The sequence below is a fragment of the Herpailurus yagouaroundi genome, unplaced genomic scaffold (assembly GCF_014898765.1).
Source record: "Herpailurus yagouaroundi ecotype Mexico unplaced genomic scaffold, PumYag 163, whole genome shotgun sequence".
NCBI classification, from domain to species: domain Eukaryota; kingdom Metazoa; phylum Chordata; class Mammalia; order Carnivora; family Felidae; genus Herpailurus; species Herpailurus yagouaroundi.
The window spans coordinates 39,158,162-39,177,266 of record NW_024412404.1 but is presented as its reverse complement, the minus strand read 5'-3'; the positions used below and the strand labels follow the sequence as shown (position 1 = coordinate 39,177,266).

Below are 19,105 nucleotides of genomic sequence, written 5' to 3'. Positions count from 1 at the left end.
AAATTGAGATTTGATTGGTACACTTAGTCTGTTTGTGCCAATGTATCATGTGGAGTTACTTTTCTTTCCCTCTTCCTGCATTGTTAGCACACATCTTTCCCATTGTGTTTATATAATTTCGAACATTGGAAAAAAATGTGTGTTCACTTGCTCTATTCTAGCTCCTGGAGATGCACAAAAAAAATAGTTACTGTTTTCAAGAGGCTCACAACTAGGGAGACCCAAACAGAAAATTATCTGACAAAGTGATAAACACAGTGACCATAAATTAGCTGGAGAGTATTTTTAGTTGCAAACCACAGCCCCTAACTCTGGTAAACCTAAGCAGAAAGGGAGTTTTCACGTGTCAGCAGGTAGCTCACTGACTCTCCGAGAGACGAAGAAAGCCAGATTGGAGTCTTTGAAGCCAGGAATGATGCTCAACCTCACTGCACCCTGGTGCTGGGACCCCTCCACTGCTACCTCGGGAGAATAGCTGTGCCTGCCACAACTGCCATCCCCATCGCCGGGACAGATTTCGAACAAAACAGAGGAGGTGCCCCACAGAGCTGAAACCCAGACTTCTGGGAGGGTGAGCTGCTCGTGTCTCCCAGGAGCATGAGGACACCGGTTCTGGGAGTACTAGACAAAGTGCAGTCGGTGCTGCCGCCCGTATGGCCTGCCGCTGCAGACGCCATTGCTAGGGGTGCTGCTGATGGGAACAGAGCAAATAGGAAAAATCCCTTCCGCATCCCGCCTTGTAGCTACTATTCTCTTCCTGCAGCCACTTCCAGACTCTGAGCATCTCACTCAACAGCTAAAATGAACAAATGAAGATATTTTATATAATTTCATCACTAAATGGAAGTCAAGAATGTACTGACCCCAAGATAATGTGACACAAAAAAATCCGGAAGATAAGGAAGGGTCAGAGCTTGGGGTGACTTCTGAAACCAGAGGACTTGGACCTTTGTTGGTAATACAAGATGCCAAAGCCCAGGACAGGAGGCCCTCTGATAAACCTGGACCCAACAGTGTACAAGTAAATGAGGAATAAACCCCATCACGCAGAAGGAGTCAACAAGGCAATGTGTCGGTCTCTAACCGGACACTAGGTCAAGGGGAGGACTCTCCCTGCAGAATTGCAGTCTGAAGTCACACCGACTGTAGGGTTTGAAGCCCCTAGTGGAGAATTTGATTCAAACTGGTTCTGGGTAATGCCCCCAAGTGACAGGCAGAAGCTTTCCCAGTTTTGTTTAGGAGAGCTCAGATTCCACTCAGCCCTCCAAGAATATCCACAGATAAAATGACCAGCTTACAGTCAAAAATTCACAAGGCATACAAGGAAATGAAGCATCATGAATAAGAGCCAGCAGAAACCTCATACTGAAACCTTACTAGTAACCAGAGAGAGATTAATAATTCATACTCATCAGTTTGACAAAAAGGGTTTTCAATTGGCATCACCTAGTGTATGCATGTAAACATTGCATACTCCCCATACCTACATTATATCCTAAAGAAACTCTTACACATGTATCTCAGGAGTAATATACCAGAATGTTCCTAGCAGTATTGTTCATAACAGGAGGGGGAGGGAACCATAGAAAAAACCCTACTGACCAACATTAAAATGGATACACTGTTGGGGCACGTGGGTGGCTCAGTTAGGTGTCCAACTTTGGCTCAGGTCATGATCTCACTGTTTGTGGGCTCAAGGCCCACATCGGGCTCTGTATGTCTCTCTCTCTGCCCCTCCCCTGCTCGTACTGTTTCTCTCTCAAAATTAATGAAACATTAAAATAATTTTTTTTAAATAACATTTTTAAAATTTTTAAAAAATGGATACACTGTGTCATTTATACACTGCCACACTACAGAACGGTGAGAAAGAACCAGCCTCACTATGTGCATCAACATGCATGAATCTCAAAAAAAAAACTGAACAAAAGCAATAGAATATGTCAAGTATAAGTGAGGCCATTTACATAAAAAGTACACCTTGTTTAAGGATACATACCAAGTAGTAAAACTAAAATGAAAGGCAGGAGGATATAATTATCACAAAATTCAGGATAGTAGTTATTTGGGAAAGGAAGTAGGAAGGAGGTATAATCAAAGTGGGTTCACAAAACGGGGGTTCTGCTGGAGCTGGTAATACCCTTCTTTAAAAGGTACATTTCACATACTCCTGTGTGATAGCTTTCATAAGAAATAAGGAATAATCCTTCCTTCTCCAGCCCATGGCACCTACTGTCAGAGTGATGTGCTGTTCACATTTTCAATGCCAGCTTCTTTGGCCATCAAACAAAAGGGGCCAGAATTTTTCAGCAGTTCGTTAGGGGTGCCATACTCTACAATCTTCCCGTTGTCTAGGACCATTATCCTGAAACAAAGGAGAAAGAAAGGTCTTAGCAGCATCTCAGATCTTGGCATTTATAAGAACAACTAGTACTAAGTTGTGGTATATTCATTCATAAAAGGTGATAAAGCAGTGAGAATGAGTGAACCATAGCTGTCTGTGTTAGTCTGGGTGGATTCCAGAGATAATGCCAAAGAATCAAGTGGAAGAATATATACAGTATAAGTCCATTTACATAAGTTTTTGTTTTTTTTGTTTTTGTTTGTTTTTTTAAGATATACATTGTTGGAGGGAGACTATTCTCCAAACAGGTCCCAAGATTATGGACATTACCCCCATTTTAAATGTAAGATGTCAGAGTTGGAAGAAGCAGAAAACTAGTTATTGTATGGAGGCAGCTGCTGAGACCCAGTTGAATTGAGAAAATCTGTGGTTAATATCTGCCTCTCGTGGCTTGGGCCTCCACCTCCCACACTCAGTTAATTTACTATTGCCTATTATACCCTCAGGACTGTTCCCTTAACACCCTGTTGGCTTTTATTAGCGTGATGTAGAATTTTGGACCCATTACTTGAACTCTCGGAATCTTTGGCTGGAAGATATCTTACGGCTAATGTGCTTAGTTTTTTCAAGGCTCAGTCGTGTCTGTCCAGCTCTGTCACTCACACTCACTTGTCACTGTCCATGATGGTGTGGAGCCTATGAGCAATGGTGATAGTCGTGCAGTGGGAGAACTCCTTTTGGATGGTCGTCTGGATAAGGTGATCGGTCTCTATATCCACCGCAGCAGTGGCCTCATCCATGATCAGAATCTTGGATTTCCGAAGCAGAGCCCTGGCCAGGCACAGCAGCTGCCTCTGCCCTATGCTGTAGCCAATGGAACAAACCAAGCATTAGCTCCTCAGGACCAAGGCAAAACGTGGGATGGGTGTGCGTGCACATACACGTGCACTTTTCATGTTCCGGATCAGGCTTTCAGAACCCCTACTCCTAGATTCCTCCAGGATGAATACCTAACAGAAGAGGCGAACACCATGTTTTCCTAACTTTCTCCATTAGAAGACCTACCACAGGTACTTAATTTTAAAATTCATATTTCTGGGTCCCACTCTTCTCAAGCAGAATGGGGAGGAGCCTAGAAACATGTATTTTTAATAAGCACCCCAGGCAATCTCCATGTTTGATGAGTTTGGAAAACCCTAGCCCAGGAATAGTTCTTTGCATCACTACAGTAATAGCCCAGCACCTCAACAGTAATTCCAAAATAACTCAGGATGCCACCAAGTTCAGTGCAGCAATATTTGACCTGGCACTGTGAATATCGGGTGACACTGCATCAGAATGCCCCAATGGCGTTTCTTAGTGGCCTTAGCAAACCCATTCATTATTTTAATGTGTAATTCTAGTCTCAAGGCTAATTATTTGTTCAAGGCCTTCTGCCTTGATTAGAGACATAGCTCTCTAATGAACGTGATGTCTTGGTGTGAGATGCAATGTATGTGGAATTCGAATATGCTAGTAAAATGCAAATCGCTTTAATTTGCTAAAAGCCAGTAATGAAGGCTGGACCTCTTACTTACATAAAGAAGCTTTGGGAAATGATGTGGAGGAAATATTCAGGAATTCGCTAATTGCTCTTTCCTGCTGTGGCCATTAGGGAACGTATTAAACAGAGGGCGGCTAGACTAGAGTTCTGTAATTCTCTGTAAGAAAATTTCTGCAGGAGATGAGAAGTCACCCAAGATGAACTTCCAGTTTTTCTCTGTAATGTAAGAACAGAGACACTGTAAAACCGTACTTCAGTTGTACCAAACTCCTGCCTGGCTCAGTCGGGCTTCACAGTAATAGGCTGTTACCGAGGCCCCAGTCTGGTGTTCAGCTGCTATCTCTCCTTCCAAATGATTGATCTCCCATCACGCACCAGAGAAATGTTGAGTTTCAGCCCTCAACCCTGGTCTGAAATCAAGGCCCTGATAATGCCGGATAGGTGTCTCCCAGCAAGGATAGAGAAGGATGGGAGGACTTTTGTTCTCACAAACCAGATGTGTCAAGGCCCGTGTCACATCTTGCCAGAGGGACCCACACGGCCCACATGTCTGCGTATCCACTATATGACATTACTTTGTACACGATCAATGCATATTTGTGGACTGAATAATCTTTTCCATAGGCCTAAAAATCTACTTAAGTCCTGCCAGTTCCTAGATCTGTTGCTGATGGTTAACAAACTTGGTGCCATTCTATACCAAAGCTTACAAGTGTTCTCTGGGGCTACACACCGAAGTCACCTAGGCCCTGACTCAACTGGTCTGGGGTGCAGCCTGGGCATTGGAATTTTAAAAAAATGTTCCCAGGTGATTCTAGTGTGTAGCCTAGTTAGGAATCAATACTCTTAGGCAGTGCTTCTTAAGCTGTAATGTACACACAAATCCCTTGGAATCTTGCTAAAATGTAGATTCTGATTAGTAAGTAGGGTTGAGTCAGAGTGTGCATTTGTAACAAGTTTCCAAGAGAAACCAGAGCTGCTGGGCCTCCCTTCAGTTCTGAGCTTCATCTGCTAACGTTCCACGCCCTACCTACCACTGGGACTGGAGCAATCCTATGATACCACGGACTACCTAGCCCAAGGAACAAAGGAGTGGATCCCCTTCACTTCCTCCCAGTGCCTGTGGGTTATGAAACATTACCTAAGGTTGTCACCAGCCTCTGTCACTTTGTGGGACAATCCAAGTTGCAGGCCAGCCACAAAGGATTTGAGGTGAGCCAGCTCCAGGGCCTTCCAAATCTCCTCATCTGAGTGGTTGTTAAAAGGATCTAGATTCATCCTCAGGCTTCCGGAGAACAGGATGGGATCCTGCAAGTCAAGGGATGAGGGGGCTATTGAAGGTAATGACAAAAAAAGGGTCTAGCAGGGTTTTTTTTGTTTTGTTTTGTTTTTTGTGGCCAGGAGAAAGTAGCGAGGACTGGCCTGAGGTGCAAAGCTGGTTAGTGGTCAAGCTTTTGCAAAGTTTCCTCACTGAAGACTAAAGGGGCTGCCAGAGGATTAAAAGGAGTTCTTGGTTTTTTCATTTTAAGATTCATTTATGGATTTCCATGAAAACTCATGGTAAGGAGGTGGAAGGGTCAGGGGTGGTCAGGGGAAGGGACAGTACAGAAGAATTTATTAAGCTGCAGAAAAGATTCAAACTGAGCTAACACCAGACAAACCAAAACCACCCCCCAGAGACTTGGCTAGAACAGCAGAGGAAGAATGGTTCTAATAAGGACCCATATATCACCACCCCTACCACCCCGCCCCCAATCCCCGCCTAAACCTCCAAGAGAGGCCTTATTTGGCAGGGTCCAGAGAGGAAGCCAAAGAGAAGCCTTTTTTTGCTGATGCACTAAGCGTTCCACTTGCTGGCAAAAACCTGCAGCAAATTCCCTCCCCTATCTTTTAACCATATCAAATGGGGAGTATAAAGCTTAATGGTTTCAAGCTTCAGCGGCAAAACTACTAATGTTGATTGCAAAGGTCTCGCGAACCTAGGATGGGCTACAGAAATGCTAAATAATCATCCGCTCTATTTGACTGCTGTTGTGTTGCTGCCACTTAGTGGTTAGATTTTGGCAGTGACATAAGTATATTGCCACAAAATGCAAAAGTTATTTTTGTCAGTTCTGGAAACCATGTGTCCTAGGGTATCCTGGGTAGAATGCAGAAATGAGACTGCTAACTGAATATACATCAAGAAGATGCATATGTTTCCTGCAGAAAAATCTGTCCCCTGCTGCACGTGCAAAGTTCTAGACCTCACCTGGGGGATGATGGTCAGTTTCTCTCGGAGGTCATGGAGCCCAATGGAAGCAATATCTACCCCATCAATGATGATCTGGCCACCTGCAGCCTCTAGGATTCTGAAGAGGGCATTTGTCAAGGATGACTTCCCAGCTCCTGTCCTGCCGACCACACCAACCTGTAAATACAGTTCCTTTGTACATTAGTTTGCCGTGTACTTCTTTGGGGGAAAAATGTTTAGCCTGGGACATTCTGGGCACTGACTGGCTACTTCATCTCTAAGGTGTTCAACTGATATTGATTTTTGGTGGGGGAAAAAGGGCCCAGATGTCAGAAAAAAGATGCCTTCTCATTCTACCTTCTCAACTGTTGGTTGCTCAGAACTGTAATGACCATTGGAAATGTACACATCAACAGCTGTTGTTGTAATTATGATAAGACATTATAGGGTTTAAAAATAAATCTTCGTTTAGAAGTGAGGAAAACGGAAGGGTCAGGCCTAGCATCAGTTGAGAACCTCAGCATCCTTACCTAGACTTTTTTTTTTTTACATTTTTACATCAGACCCCAAGTCCTCATAGAGAAGGCGCAGGACTTTGCAGACCAGAGAACTAAGTCATTTTCTCTGCAGAGACCACCTCCACATTGCTGTTCTCACCAGTTCCTTCCCCAGGCTGGGTGCTTTCTATCATGCCCTTACAGGAAAGGAGCTACATCAGCAACAGAAGATGATGCTGGCAGGGAGGCAGGGAAGGGCTCAGCAGAAAACTCTTATAGCCCCAGTAAGTCTGTTTGATCCCTTGTTGACATCTTGCCCTCTGGGGGAGGAGAGGGCAGAAGTGTCCTGACCCTATCCCTCCACCCCAATGATGAAAGCAGAGTCTGGCTGCTCTCCCCCTCCAACTGTGTTCTGATCACAAGGACTCACACTCAGGCCTTTCTTCAAGCTCCACCTACCTTCTCCATACTCTTAATGTCACAGGTGATCCCTTTCAGTATGAGATCCAGCTCAGGCCGGTACCGTAGTTGGTAGTTGTTAAACTGGATCTCCCCTTTGCTGGGCCAACCTGGGGGAGGTCTCTTATCAGTCACCCAGGGTGCCTGGCAAAGAGACAGGAAGGGAAGTGCTTTACATGGTGGCAATTCACTGAATGGTACCCATAGGACTCCTATCACAGAGCAGAAGGATAGCAGTATCCCAGCCACCTGTGGGCATCTGCAATGATGAGACTGCAACTCCCAGAAGTTTCCAATTAAAGAACCCCCATCCCTCAAGGTTTCTCTGTGGAGCTACGGAATGAAGACACCTTTTAACTTAGTGCATTCCAAGACCTGACTTCCCCCCAAACCATTTCCTATCTAAGTTTTAAGAAATTGGGTTGAGTTAGAGCACAGTGAGTTGTAGGAGAAACTTTATGATTCCATATGAAATCTCTAGACAGGGTAACGATACTCTTTTGAAGGAAACTTTTTTTTTTTTGGCTTGTCCATGGGTTCTTCTAATTTCTCCTTACCTCGTTTTCCACTTTGATGTACTCATTTATTCGTTCAACAGCCACAATGTTGGTCTCTACTTCTGACGTCATCCTCACTAACCAGTTCAGGGTTTGTGTGATCTACAGAAAATCATCTCAGGCTCAGAAACCAACTCAATTTGTCAAACCATAAGGTCAGTCCAGTAACTCTGGTGAATAACAGAGTCCTTTTGGGTGCTCCGCCATGATCACATTGGGCCTATATTAACTCCTAATGAACACAGCACCATACATAACCAGCTGGTAGCTATGTAAACCTCCTGCATATTAGTTACAAAAGATGGCCAAGTGACTCATCAAATGAACATTTAGTGAATATGTATTACTGTGACAGACATAGTCTTGGGCACCAGGAAATAATGTCTAACATGTATCCCCTAGTCATGCTGGGGATGCATATCATTTTATTGGACTCTTGATTAGAATTTTCTTGATCAGAATTAACTATTCTGTGATTTAAGAAAAACAAACATAGAAGAAGACAGTCAAAAGACTTTCTGGTTACTACTACATTTTGGAAAAGAAACTCGTTTATTCTCTTTTGACTAGAATCAAGCAAAGAGGCAAAGAGATGGGGACTATTAGGTTGCTTCATATCAAACTGCTTTCTTAACTGCCAAAGGCAACAAAGTTTTTGTCCGTTTTTCCAGATGACACTGGTACCTGCTTAGAAAGGGTAAGGAGCATGTCCATAGACTACACAATTAGTAAGAGATAGAGCCAGGGTTTGAACCTTAGTCTTCCCTACTCCCTTCTAGATCTAGAAAGGAATCAAGAGCACAAACTCCATGGTAGACTCTAGACTTGATTTAAGAATAAGTGCATTAATTTAACCGAACTCCCAACCTTAAGACTCACATTAAGTGCATTGGACAGAACAAAGCCCGCAGTGTCTCCACTTAGTGTATCTCTATAAATAACCATCATCGTAGATGCAAGGAAGACAATCAGGTTCCCAATCAGCTCCAGACGGACTGCAAGCCACCTGTAGGGCAACAGAACCAGAGAGAAAGGTGTCACTGATCTTCACCTCCTTACCCTAACCAGGAACCTACATGTTCATGGAACACTCTCAGAGGGATTGAGTTGGTAGGGCTGTGTTCTCATGAGATGCCTCAATTTGACTATACCATGTGTTCCTAAAATCTTTTAAATTAGATTTTAGAAAATAAATTGCATCTTAAAGGTACTAGAGGAGCTTGCTAACCTAAGGGAATTCTATGATTCAGTGTCTCCCATACTTGACGTATCATAAGAACCATCTGAGGTAAAAGTACACAAAATTCATGCCAAAAAAAAAAAAAAATCCTGGACTTTAACCCCCAGGAGATTCTGGTTCAGAGAGCCTAGGGTGGACTTCAGGAATCCATATTTTTAAGTAAACTCTACCCCCAATGTGGGGCTCAAACTCATGACACCAAGATCAAGAGTCATGCTCTACTGACTAAGCCCACCAGGCACTCCAGGAATCTGTATTTTTTCTTTTTGTTTGTTTCTTTAGAGAAAGAAAGAAAAAATCTTTTTTTTTTTTAATGTTTATTTTGAGAGAGACAGAGTGTGTGTGTGTGTGTGTGTGTGTGTGTGTGTGTGAGTTGGGGAGGGACAGAGAGAGGGACAGAATCCCAAGCAGGCTCTGCTCTGTTAAAGCAGACCCTGACACATGATCCATGAAATCATGACCTGAACCAAAATCAAGAGTCAGACGCTCAACTGACTGAGCCACCCAGGCACCCCAGGAATTTATATTTTTAATAAATGTTCTAAGTGATCTCTTTTGATTAGGCAGGGCAATAGAGAAAAGGGATTAGGCAATGCCATAGAGAATCCATCTGTAAGTGAAGAAAGTCAGCAGCACACGAAGGTTCAGCGTACCCTGATTTTATGATTTTAAAAAGGGAAAGAAGCTGGAGGTGGAGGTGCAAGTGGATCACAGGGTGAGATGTTGGAACTTTATGGAGAACTGAATAATGTGTAGACATCATTCATAAAATTTGACTTTCCCAAAGAAAATGAATTTAAGTTTGCACCAATAATTCTAGCACATGTACAAATAAATATGATACATATTTTACAACGGCGTCTAAATAGGATTGACTCACATGCCAATGTTCTTCTTGGAAAGTATCTAAGAAATAAAGTCTCTTTACAATCAGAGTCCTGACCGCTCCATGTTCCAGGTAATACTGAACATCATTAGCCTGCCCTTAACACTTCAAGATAATGTGGAAGCCACTCAGGAACGGTCACTTCCTGAAAAAGACCTCCAAGGACATATCCCTTCTTGCCAGGGTCTAGTGATGCTGCAGAAATGAAGGACACTCACCCTACTCAGGATTCACCTCCTTGGATAGGAGCTTTCCAGGTCTGTCATCACTGGTTTTACCTAAACATTCCATAGTCTCCTCCCTCCAATCTCGGCTTCTTTTCCACCCTACAAGCACACACTGCCCGTGGAGAATCTCACATCCGCTCTCAGGGAAGCCAACTACACATTCCCAGTTCACCCAGCACTGCTTAAGTAGCTGGGATACCGAATGCTTATCGATGTCATTGGACTTCCACCATAGCCCTATGATATATGTTGTGTTCTAGCTGCTGTAAAACAAACCAAAAATGAGATTTTCCTTAGGTCAAGGCATTTTACCCAACTTGGTAAATAGAGTAGGCACAAGCATCCAGTCTCTGACTCCAAACTTCATACTTTCTTCTACTTACACAACAAGTATGTTTGGGCACGGTGAAATTCACATCACTGGCTACACCTGCCCTCCCATAGCTAAGGTCAAACATACATAACCCTAAAGCATATATTTGGGTAAATACCCAGGGGCAGCCTCACCTGTTGGAGACAATCCAAGAGAAGACACATTTCTGGTTGGTGTCAATCCCCACCTCATTATGTTTTAGAAATCGCTGCTGATGCTCAAAGGCACGGATGACAGACAAACCTGACACAGTCTCACTGAAGTGAGAGTAGATTGGGGACCTGGTGACAGAGTCCAGACGTTTCAGCTGGCGGGAAGTAGCCACATAAAACATCTGGACCCCAAAAGTAAACAGTCAGTCACAATCACATTGCATATGCAATATCTCTTCCTCTGTGGCCGTGACCCAGCATTCTTCACCTTGATGGCCACAGCCCATATCTGAACAGGACAGAAGACTCTAGGCTCACCTCTGGCTAGGAGAATGAGGAGAGAGGCCTGGGAAGACATTGGTGGGGAACAGAGGAGGATGAAAGTGAGGAGACTATACCACTTGAGGAATTTAGTCAACCTGACCCATATTCTCCCAAAGAATCTGCATATATTGTCCAAGCAACAGTTTTTGTACTAGCTGGAAAAACTGTCTCCAAAGGGATTTTGTAAATTACAGCTGGGACTCTAGGGGTGTGGAAAGTGGAGATGGGCAGAAAATGGCCAGAGAAAGGTAGCCTGAGGATTAGATAAAAATTGAATAGTCAGGCAAGTGACCAAACTGTGCTTCAATGGTGTATGAAGGTAGTTCTGGAAATATGTGGAACGTTGAGGGTCTAAGAACTAGAACTATATGTGCAGACAGACCTTGAGACACAAGGCTGAAGGATGAGATTTAGTGGAATGCAGTTCTGCGGTGCTACTGGAGTCTGTGAGGATTTGTTGAGACCAGGAAAGAGCTGGTCATTTGAGAGTCTGGACCCAAAACGTTTTACCTAGAAGTTTCCTCAAATATCCTTCTTCTTACTGTTGGCTTATCATTAATGGCTGAGAGGTTGTTATTGAGATAGCAATGTACCTGAGGAACTTAACACAAATACCAGGGGTTGTCACCTTACCAAGAGCCACAAGGCTGCACTTAACTGCAAGTTTTTCAGAATTGTTTTCCCAACGTAAACATTTCATCCCAACGAATTCTCTCCACAGCTTGCCTCCCCTCATCACTTTTTAATATGGGCGTGGAGTCCCCTCCACTTGCTTCACTTGGCTTTCAAGCTATCTGTTCCCTCAAGAATATATTGGCATTGAGTCTAAGTCATCCATAGACACCCAGGTGAAACTAGAATTGCCCTGAAGTGAATAGAGATCTAGCTTCTGCCAAGAGACATCTCCCAGAAGATAAGCCTAAGCCAATCAAGGAAGCAGCCATAGCACAACTCTTCTAGAAGCAACCCATCACCTATCCATTACGGGGGATCTTACAGAACTTACAGACTGTCCAGAGCCAACCTCAAAGTAGTCTTAGGTCCAAACATAAATCTGCCCCATGTAAATCTTTAGTTGAGGGTTGGGGGAGGGCAGCAGCTAAAGTGAGATCTGCTGTGAACCACACACCAGTTGGTGCTGACACTCTATCTCCAGACAGTGGCCTCTGGACTCCTCAGTATGTCAATATAGGACTAAGTGACAAAGATGCTAGAGAGGACTGAATGACTAGCAATAAACAGAAGATTCTCAGGAGGGAGACTGGGCTTTTCTAAGTAGAGAGGAAAGGACACCTAGGTCTTTTTGAACCTACCTGCACAAATGTATAAATGATGCCAAGGGGAATGATGACAATGATAAAGATGGGAGTGGCCGTGCAGATCATGACAAGGGTGCTGATGATTCCCAGGAAGCACAGTATCCAGCTTCGCAGGGACAAGGGGAGGGTGTCATCCACCGTGGAGATATCCTAGGAACACATAAATTAGAAGAATGCTGTGCAAATAGGTTACTAGGACATCTTCCATCTTCCTGACTCCAGCAGGGGAATTGTTGGATTCTGGGTTACCAGTGAGTCCTTCATTTAATCATTTCACGGTATTCATTTGCAATACACTTTTCTGCTCATCCCAATAACCAATATCACTTCTGTAATTTCTTCATCTTTCTAAATCCTTCCAAACAGATATGGCAGTCACCCTTCACTTTTTTCAACAGACTTGGTAAAGGTTTTCACTCTTCTCAGTGAAATTCTCACTTGTCAAATTTATTAAACCATTCATAATCATTGTAAGCTAATAGAGACTTACAGGTAAATCCTCCTCTAACTGAGCCAATTCAATTTAACTTTACACAGGTCCTAATTCCATTCAGTACCTAGAATAGAACCTGGCACATAACAAGCATTCCTTCTGTTTGAAGCCTCCAGTCAACAAGCCTTGTCACCGACCCTTGACTGAAGAACCATCATCTACCTGGCAAGCTGTTTTCTCTGCTGAGCAGAGAGCTTCATGGGAGAGGGAGGTGGAGGTCAAATGTGACACTTGCCTGGCCAGTGTTCTAACCAAGTAACCCAGAGGTGACAAATCGGTCTTACTGCCATATTGCCTTCATGTCATGTTGAATAAATGAACAAATGGATGGATGGATGGATGGATGGATGGACGGATGGATGGATAATGGGTCAGTATACACAGGAAGTCTGATTTATACTTTGGGCTTCCCTTACTTACATTTCTTAGATTATATGGATTTTAGCATTAGTAATATGTGGGTATCAAGGTGAGTTCAAATTATCTCTGGAGTTTCCCAAACTGGGTAAGGGATAACAGTTTCCCAAGAGTCCTGAATGACTGAGTCTAATTTACCTTCTCAGAGTCCTATCAGAATGCAAATAACTATATGTCCAGGATTGGCAGAAAAAAAGAAATCCTTACCAGCTATCAGTTCTATACAGATTACTTTTTGTCCTTTACTGGCATAGATTCTCCCACTTTCTTTCTTCCGTCCTCTCCCTTCACCTCTTAAGGGCTCAGCCATCTATTCCAGAGGACTCTAAATCAAACTCTCCTTTATAGGTATGAGCTCCCTTTCCCCACAAAACTCACCATATAGTCAATGACAGTTGCCTTTTTCATGCAAAAGCAGTCAGCAAAATATGACAGTTGCCTAACTAACTCACAGTAAGGTCTCTGCATTCTTTTTCAGAAGATTAATTATATACATATAATTTTATATTTATTTATATTTATATTTATATATGGTTATACATAATACATATATAATTATACATATATATATATACTTATACATATATATGATATATATAAATATAATTAACCTGGCACATAACAAGCATTCCATGTTTTATATATTCCATATATATATACACACACACACACCCATATATTCCATGTAATAAATATATATTACAACATCAGAAAAGAGTGTGCAATCTTTGCAAAATTCCTGTGAGAAATCTCCCCATTTAAAATTGCATGCCCAGGGTGTCTAGATGGCTCAGTCGGTTAAGCATCTGACTTCAGCTCAGGTCATGATCTCGCAGTTCACGAGTTTGAGCCCTGCATCGCGCTCTGTGCTGACAGCTTGGAGCCTGGAGCCTGCTTCAGATTCTGTGTCTCCCTGCCTCTCTGCCCCTCCCCTGCTCATGCTCTGTCTCTGTCTCTCAAAAATAAGTGTTAAAAAATTTTTTAAAATAAAATAAAATTGCATGCTCTTTGGGGCATCTGGCTGGTTCAGTCAGTAGAGCATGGGACTCTTGATCTCAGGGTTGTGAGTTCAAGCCCCACATTTGGCATGGAGCCTATTTTAAAATGAAATAAAATAAAATAGGGGCACCTGGGTGGCTCAGTCAGTTAAGCGTCCATCTTCAGCTCGGGTCATGATCTCACGGCTCATGGGTTCAACCCCACATCAGGCTCTGCACTGACAGCTCAGAGCCTGGGGCCTTCTTTGGATTCTGTGTCTCCCTCCCTCTCTGCACCTCCTCTGCTCGCACTCTGTCTCTCTCTCTCAAAAATAAACATTAAAAATAAAATAAAATGGGGCGCCTGGGTGGCGCAGTCGGTTAAGCGTCCGACTTCAGCCAGGTCACAATCTCGCGGTCCGTGAGTTCGAGCCCCGCGTCAGGCTCTGGGCTGATGGCTCGGAGCCTGGAGCCTGTTTCCGATTCTGTGTCTCCCTCTCTCTCTGCCCCTCCCCCGTTCATGCTCTGTCTCTCTCTGTCCCAAAAATAAATTAAAAAAAATTAAAAATAAAAAAATAAAAATAAAATAAAATAAAATGAATAAAATAACTAAAAAACTAACATAACTAACATAACTAACCTAACAACCTAACATAAAATAGTATGTTTTTTTAGGTTTTATTAAAGAGCAGAAAACCCACTGAAGTTGTCTCCAATGACATCATGCTCACCATATTTGTCCCAGAGGAAAGTGATAAATGGAGACCAGTCAACTTGTCCAGTTTTAAAGCAGCCACGATGTCCCAGAACTTAGCTGTGGGCTGGCCTTTGTGTCTGTTCTGAGGCCAAAAAGATAAGGGTCTAAAGCTACTCAGACAGTGTGAAAAATGTGCTCCCTTTTCTACAAACAAGAAGACTAAAAGCGTGCTGATGACAGCCGACTATTAGAATTACTTGATTTCTGCCTCTGTTCCTAAAATCTCCATCTCAAATGCATGAAGAATCATGGGTTGGGTTTGGCTCTTGGAAGACAGCCATCTATGATCTTATCATTTATTAAGCATTCCAGCGCCTCATACAGTCCTTGGCTCATACCAGCTGCTTGATAAATACCGTTGAATAAATGAATGCTAAGCGTTCCCGGATCTGCAGTACATGGAAATGATGTTTTAGAACTTTATTAAAATTATAGGTGGCTCTTTTCCATAATCCAGACTTCGTTTACTTATCTTAAAGTATCAAAGATAGAATAGGAATGGAGCAGAGACCAAGCAAAGGGTTATTCTGTTTTCTCTTTTATTGACCATCATAGCCAGTGCATGTGTTTTTCCCTCTGCAGGATAATCCTTCTCATTTTTCTTCTACTGCCAACCCACCTCCCCCCACCATATCTCCCTGGCTAAGTTCCTTTTATGACTTAAGTCTCACATTTTCTGACATTTCCCGCTTTGTCACCAGGATGAGCTAGTACCTCTTTGCTCTGTCACTGTTTTGTATTCCCAGAACAGCACTATATACACATGTTGTTATTGGTTTTATTGTGTCCTGTCATACTCCTTTATTTCCTTGACTGTCTCCCTCACTAGATGGTGAGCTCTTAAAGGGCCAGAGCTTTTCATCTCTATATCCCCAGGATCCTTGGGACCTCACACAAGGTGCTCAATAAACATTTGCATGCTAAGTGGACAAAAGAACTATAACTGTATACTGTTGCCTAGGGGGATAGGAGAATTCTTTCCCTGTTCACAGTGGAAAGATCCTAAAACACAACATCGTACAGCCCTTTAGATACTTACACCAGCGAACCTGTTCACAATCCGGCCTGTGGGTGTTGTGTCAAAAAAACTCATGGGTGCTCGAAGGATATTGGTTAGCAGTTGCTTGTGAAGGATGTTTGACGCATGAGTGGAAGCACGGATACTGCAAAGATTTCCTAGGAGCACAAACACACCTAAAAATGGAACGAGTTTAGTCAGTACTTTGCACAGGGATCCCTAAAGACCTGTGCCAAGGACACGATGGCAATTTCTTCCCTGAGTCTAGACAAAGTACATAGACCAGGCAGATTCTGTAAGAGATGGCTGGTATAGCCATCAGACGTACCTTGTACCAATCCCAGAGCTCCATAGACGCCAGCTCTCAGGTCCCTCTGTGAGGCTGGATAGTTAGTGCCATTATAGGTTTTAGAGTCATTGGTCCAAGCGCTGAGCCAGAGGTTGGATCCAATATAAGCCACAGCATTGATCACATAGGCAAGGATGATGAAGAATATCAAACACAATCCCATGGCTCGCAGGTATTTCAGGTAGATGGACAGCTTCACCTGAAAAGCACCCACCCTCAGTATTAGAAATCCTAACGGCTTTTGGTGAGTAGTTACCTAGAATACCAATCACAAGGGGGAGTGGAGTCCCCTGGAAAAGTGGATAGCAGGTAGCAAAATTTGGTAATCTGTGGTCACAATTTCTGCATTAGGCCAGGATACTAATGGATGCTGAAATACAATGTGGGGTAAATAATATCACATTATTAATAATCTTCTAGATACAATTAAGAGAGAAAGACATCAAAATAGAGTGGGAGAACAACAACACAGACACAACAGAGTGGGATGGAGGGTATACTGCAGACCTTGGAGCTTGTTTTTAGTAATTTGGATTTAAATTAAGACCTTAAACTTAAGACCTTGTTTTTAAGTTTTATTAATTTGAATTGTGTGCTCTCAGATCGACTTATTAGTGTTTTCTGGCTCCAAGAATTGCATCTCAAAGCAGTTTTGTTGTTCCCTCCACATATCAGAATGGAATTACTTATGCAATGTGGTGTGAGGATGTTCACAGGAAATCTGTCATTCTTGGAAATAGGATTTGATAGAAAGCCCAAAGCCTCTACTAACATTTCAATGATGAAGCTGAAGATTTGCAAAGCACATGAGACATATCCCACCTGTAGATATGTATTCAAGTCACCAAACTTTATTTTATTTTATTTTTTTTATATATGAAATTTATTGTCAAATTGGTTTCCATACAACACCCAGTGCTCATCCCAAAAGGTGCCCTCCTCAATACCCATCACCCACCCTCTCCTCCCTCCCACCCCCCATCAACCCTCAGTTTGTTCTCAGTTTTTAACAGTCTCTTGTGCTTTGGCTCTCTCCCACTCTAACCTCTTTTTTTTTTTTTTTCCTTCCCCTCCCCCATGGGTTCCTGTTAAGTTTCTCAGGATCCACATAAGAGTGAAACCATATGGTATCTGTCTTTCTCTGTATGGCTTATTTCACTTAGCATCACACTCTCCAGTTCCATCCACGTTGCTACAAAAGGCCATATTTCATTTTTTCTCATTGCCACGTAGTATTCCATAGTGTATATAAACCACAATTTCTTTATCCATTCATCAGTTGATGGACATTTAGGCTCTTTCCATAATTTGGCTATTGTTGAGAGTGCTGCTATGAACATTGGGGTACAAGTGCCCCTATGCATCAGTACTCCTGTGTCCCTTGGATAAATTCCTAGCAGTGCTATTGCTGGGTCATAGGGTAGATCTATTTTTAATTTTCTGAGGAACCTCCACACTGCTTTCCAGAGCGGCTGCACCAATTTGCATTCCCACCAACAGTGCAAGAGGGTTCCCGTTTCTCCACATCCTCTCCAGCATCTATAGTCTCCTGATTTGTTCATTTTGGCCACTCTGCAAGTCACCAAACTTTAAAATGTTCAGATCCCAAGCCTTAGATCACCTCAAATTGTACTTTTTTTTTTTTTTTAATTTTTTTTCTTTCAACGTTTATTTATTTTTGGGACAGAGAGAGACAGAGCATGAACGGGGGAGGAGCAGAGAGAGAGGGAGACACAGAATTGGAAACAGGCTCCAGGCTCTGAGCCATCAGCCCAGAGCCTGATGCGGGGCTCGAACTCACGGACCGCAAGATCGTGACCTGGCTGAAGTCGGACGCTTAACCGACTGCGCCACCCAGGCGCCCCTCAAATTGTACTTTTTATTGTGGCCTTCACCTTTCCAGTATGTATGAATTCCTTCTTAATTAGTTTTTGTCCTTTGACTAGTTCTTCCTCCTCCTTCAGGGTATTCACATTCCGAGTTTTCAAAGACTTTTTTAGGGATTTCCGGTGCCTGCTACTGGACCTAGAACTGAGAAAGAGAGAGGAGGAAAGCATTCTTGAGGACGCGCAGATGCATCCGGGGGGGTCTTGTTGCAAGCAGATGTCACAGTCGCTCTGCTAACATCAAAGTGCATTTCAGAACACATGGCCATAGAGAAACACCCCACCCCGCCCCTGCTCTCCGTACAAAGAAACAAAGGAAGAGCTGGGAGTGTCCCCGGTGTCCACTCCCTCAGGACAAGCCCACAGAGAAAAGGGAATGATCAGATGGAAATATGGAAGTGATGACGAGGGCTGCCAGCTGAATAGATGACCAACCTGTGACTAAGTGTTCGATGAAGGCTGTTCTCTCTTCTCATGGTCAAGGAGGCCACCTCCTCAGGGATTTCCTCCACACTGGGCATCAGCCCACAGTCATCTTCTTCACTGTCCTCATTGACTAGGAGACACATCAAAGGTTAGGGAGGTGGCGACATAGAGCTGTCTGAATTCTATGAACAAGGAAGAGTTCTTTCTGATCTAGCTGGCCCTTCAGCAAGAGACCACAAATGTATACACGGGCTGGAATATTTTGCTTCAGAAATATTACTTATTAGTATCTCTAATAGCTGAGAAATACAAGGATAAAGGAGAGATGAGTTAATGTTCTAGTGGAAGAGAAAATGGTAAAAAGGAGACAAATATTCCCAGAAGCTTCTCAGTTCTTTTGCAGCAAGGAAAGAATTTTTAAGGTTATAGTAGATAAGCAGAAGAGTCCTAATTCCCAGAATTTACTAGAAAGGGGAGTATAAATTAAAAATGCTCTTCTTGAAATTCAAATAACTTTACAAACTTTTGTAAATTTAAAACACTTTAAAAACATATGCTGCAAATGAAGAATACATTTTTAAAATTGAAAATAAAAGAAGTAAAATGTAAAACAGCCTGGACATCAGTG

The 19,105-nt window shown here is 42.9% G+C and overlaps 1 protein-coding gene across 5 annotated transcripts in view; it reads right to left on the bottom strand.

Annotated features, from left to right (window-relative positions):
- Positions 1-1,788: 1,788 nt before the first annotated feature.
- Positions 1,789-19,105, bottom strand: part of ABCC2 (ATP binding cassette subfamily C member 2) — a 65,455-nt gene continuing 48,138 nt past the window's right edge. For 4 of the 5 annotated variants that reach the window (XM_040486134.1, XM_040486136.1, XM_040486133.1 and 1 more), the window contains 13 exons: positions 18,487-18,607; positions 18,061-18,196; positions 16,145-16,364; positions 15,838-15,992; positions 12,149-12,304; positions 10,494-10,693; positions 8,513-8,639; positions 7,634-7,735; positions 7,077-7,220; positions 6,139-6,297; positions 5,029-5,195; positions 3,014-3,208; positions 1,789-2,365 (listed from right to left, as the gene is read on the bottom strand). In XM_040486134.1, the coding sequence (XP_040342068.1) occupies positions 2,236-2,365; positions 3,014-3,208; positions 5,029-5,195; positions 6,139-6,297; positions 7,077-7,220; positions 7,634-7,735; positions 8,513-8,639; positions 10,494-10,693; positions 12,149-12,304; positions 15,838-15,992; positions 16,145-16,364; positions 18,061-18,196; positions 18,487-18,607 (2,012 nt within the window). In that variant the 3' untranslated portion in view covers positions 1,789-2,235. Of the gene's footprint in view, positions 2,366-3,007; positions 3,209-5,028; positions 5,196-6,138; positions 6,298-7,076; positions 7,221-7,633; positions 7,736-8,512; positions 8,640-10,493; positions 10,694-12,148; positions 12,305-15,837; positions 15,993-16,144; positions 16,365-18,060; positions 18,197-18,486; positions 18,608-19,105 lie in introns of all 5 variants that reach the window. The other variant, XM_040486135.1, reaches the window with a different exon arrangement.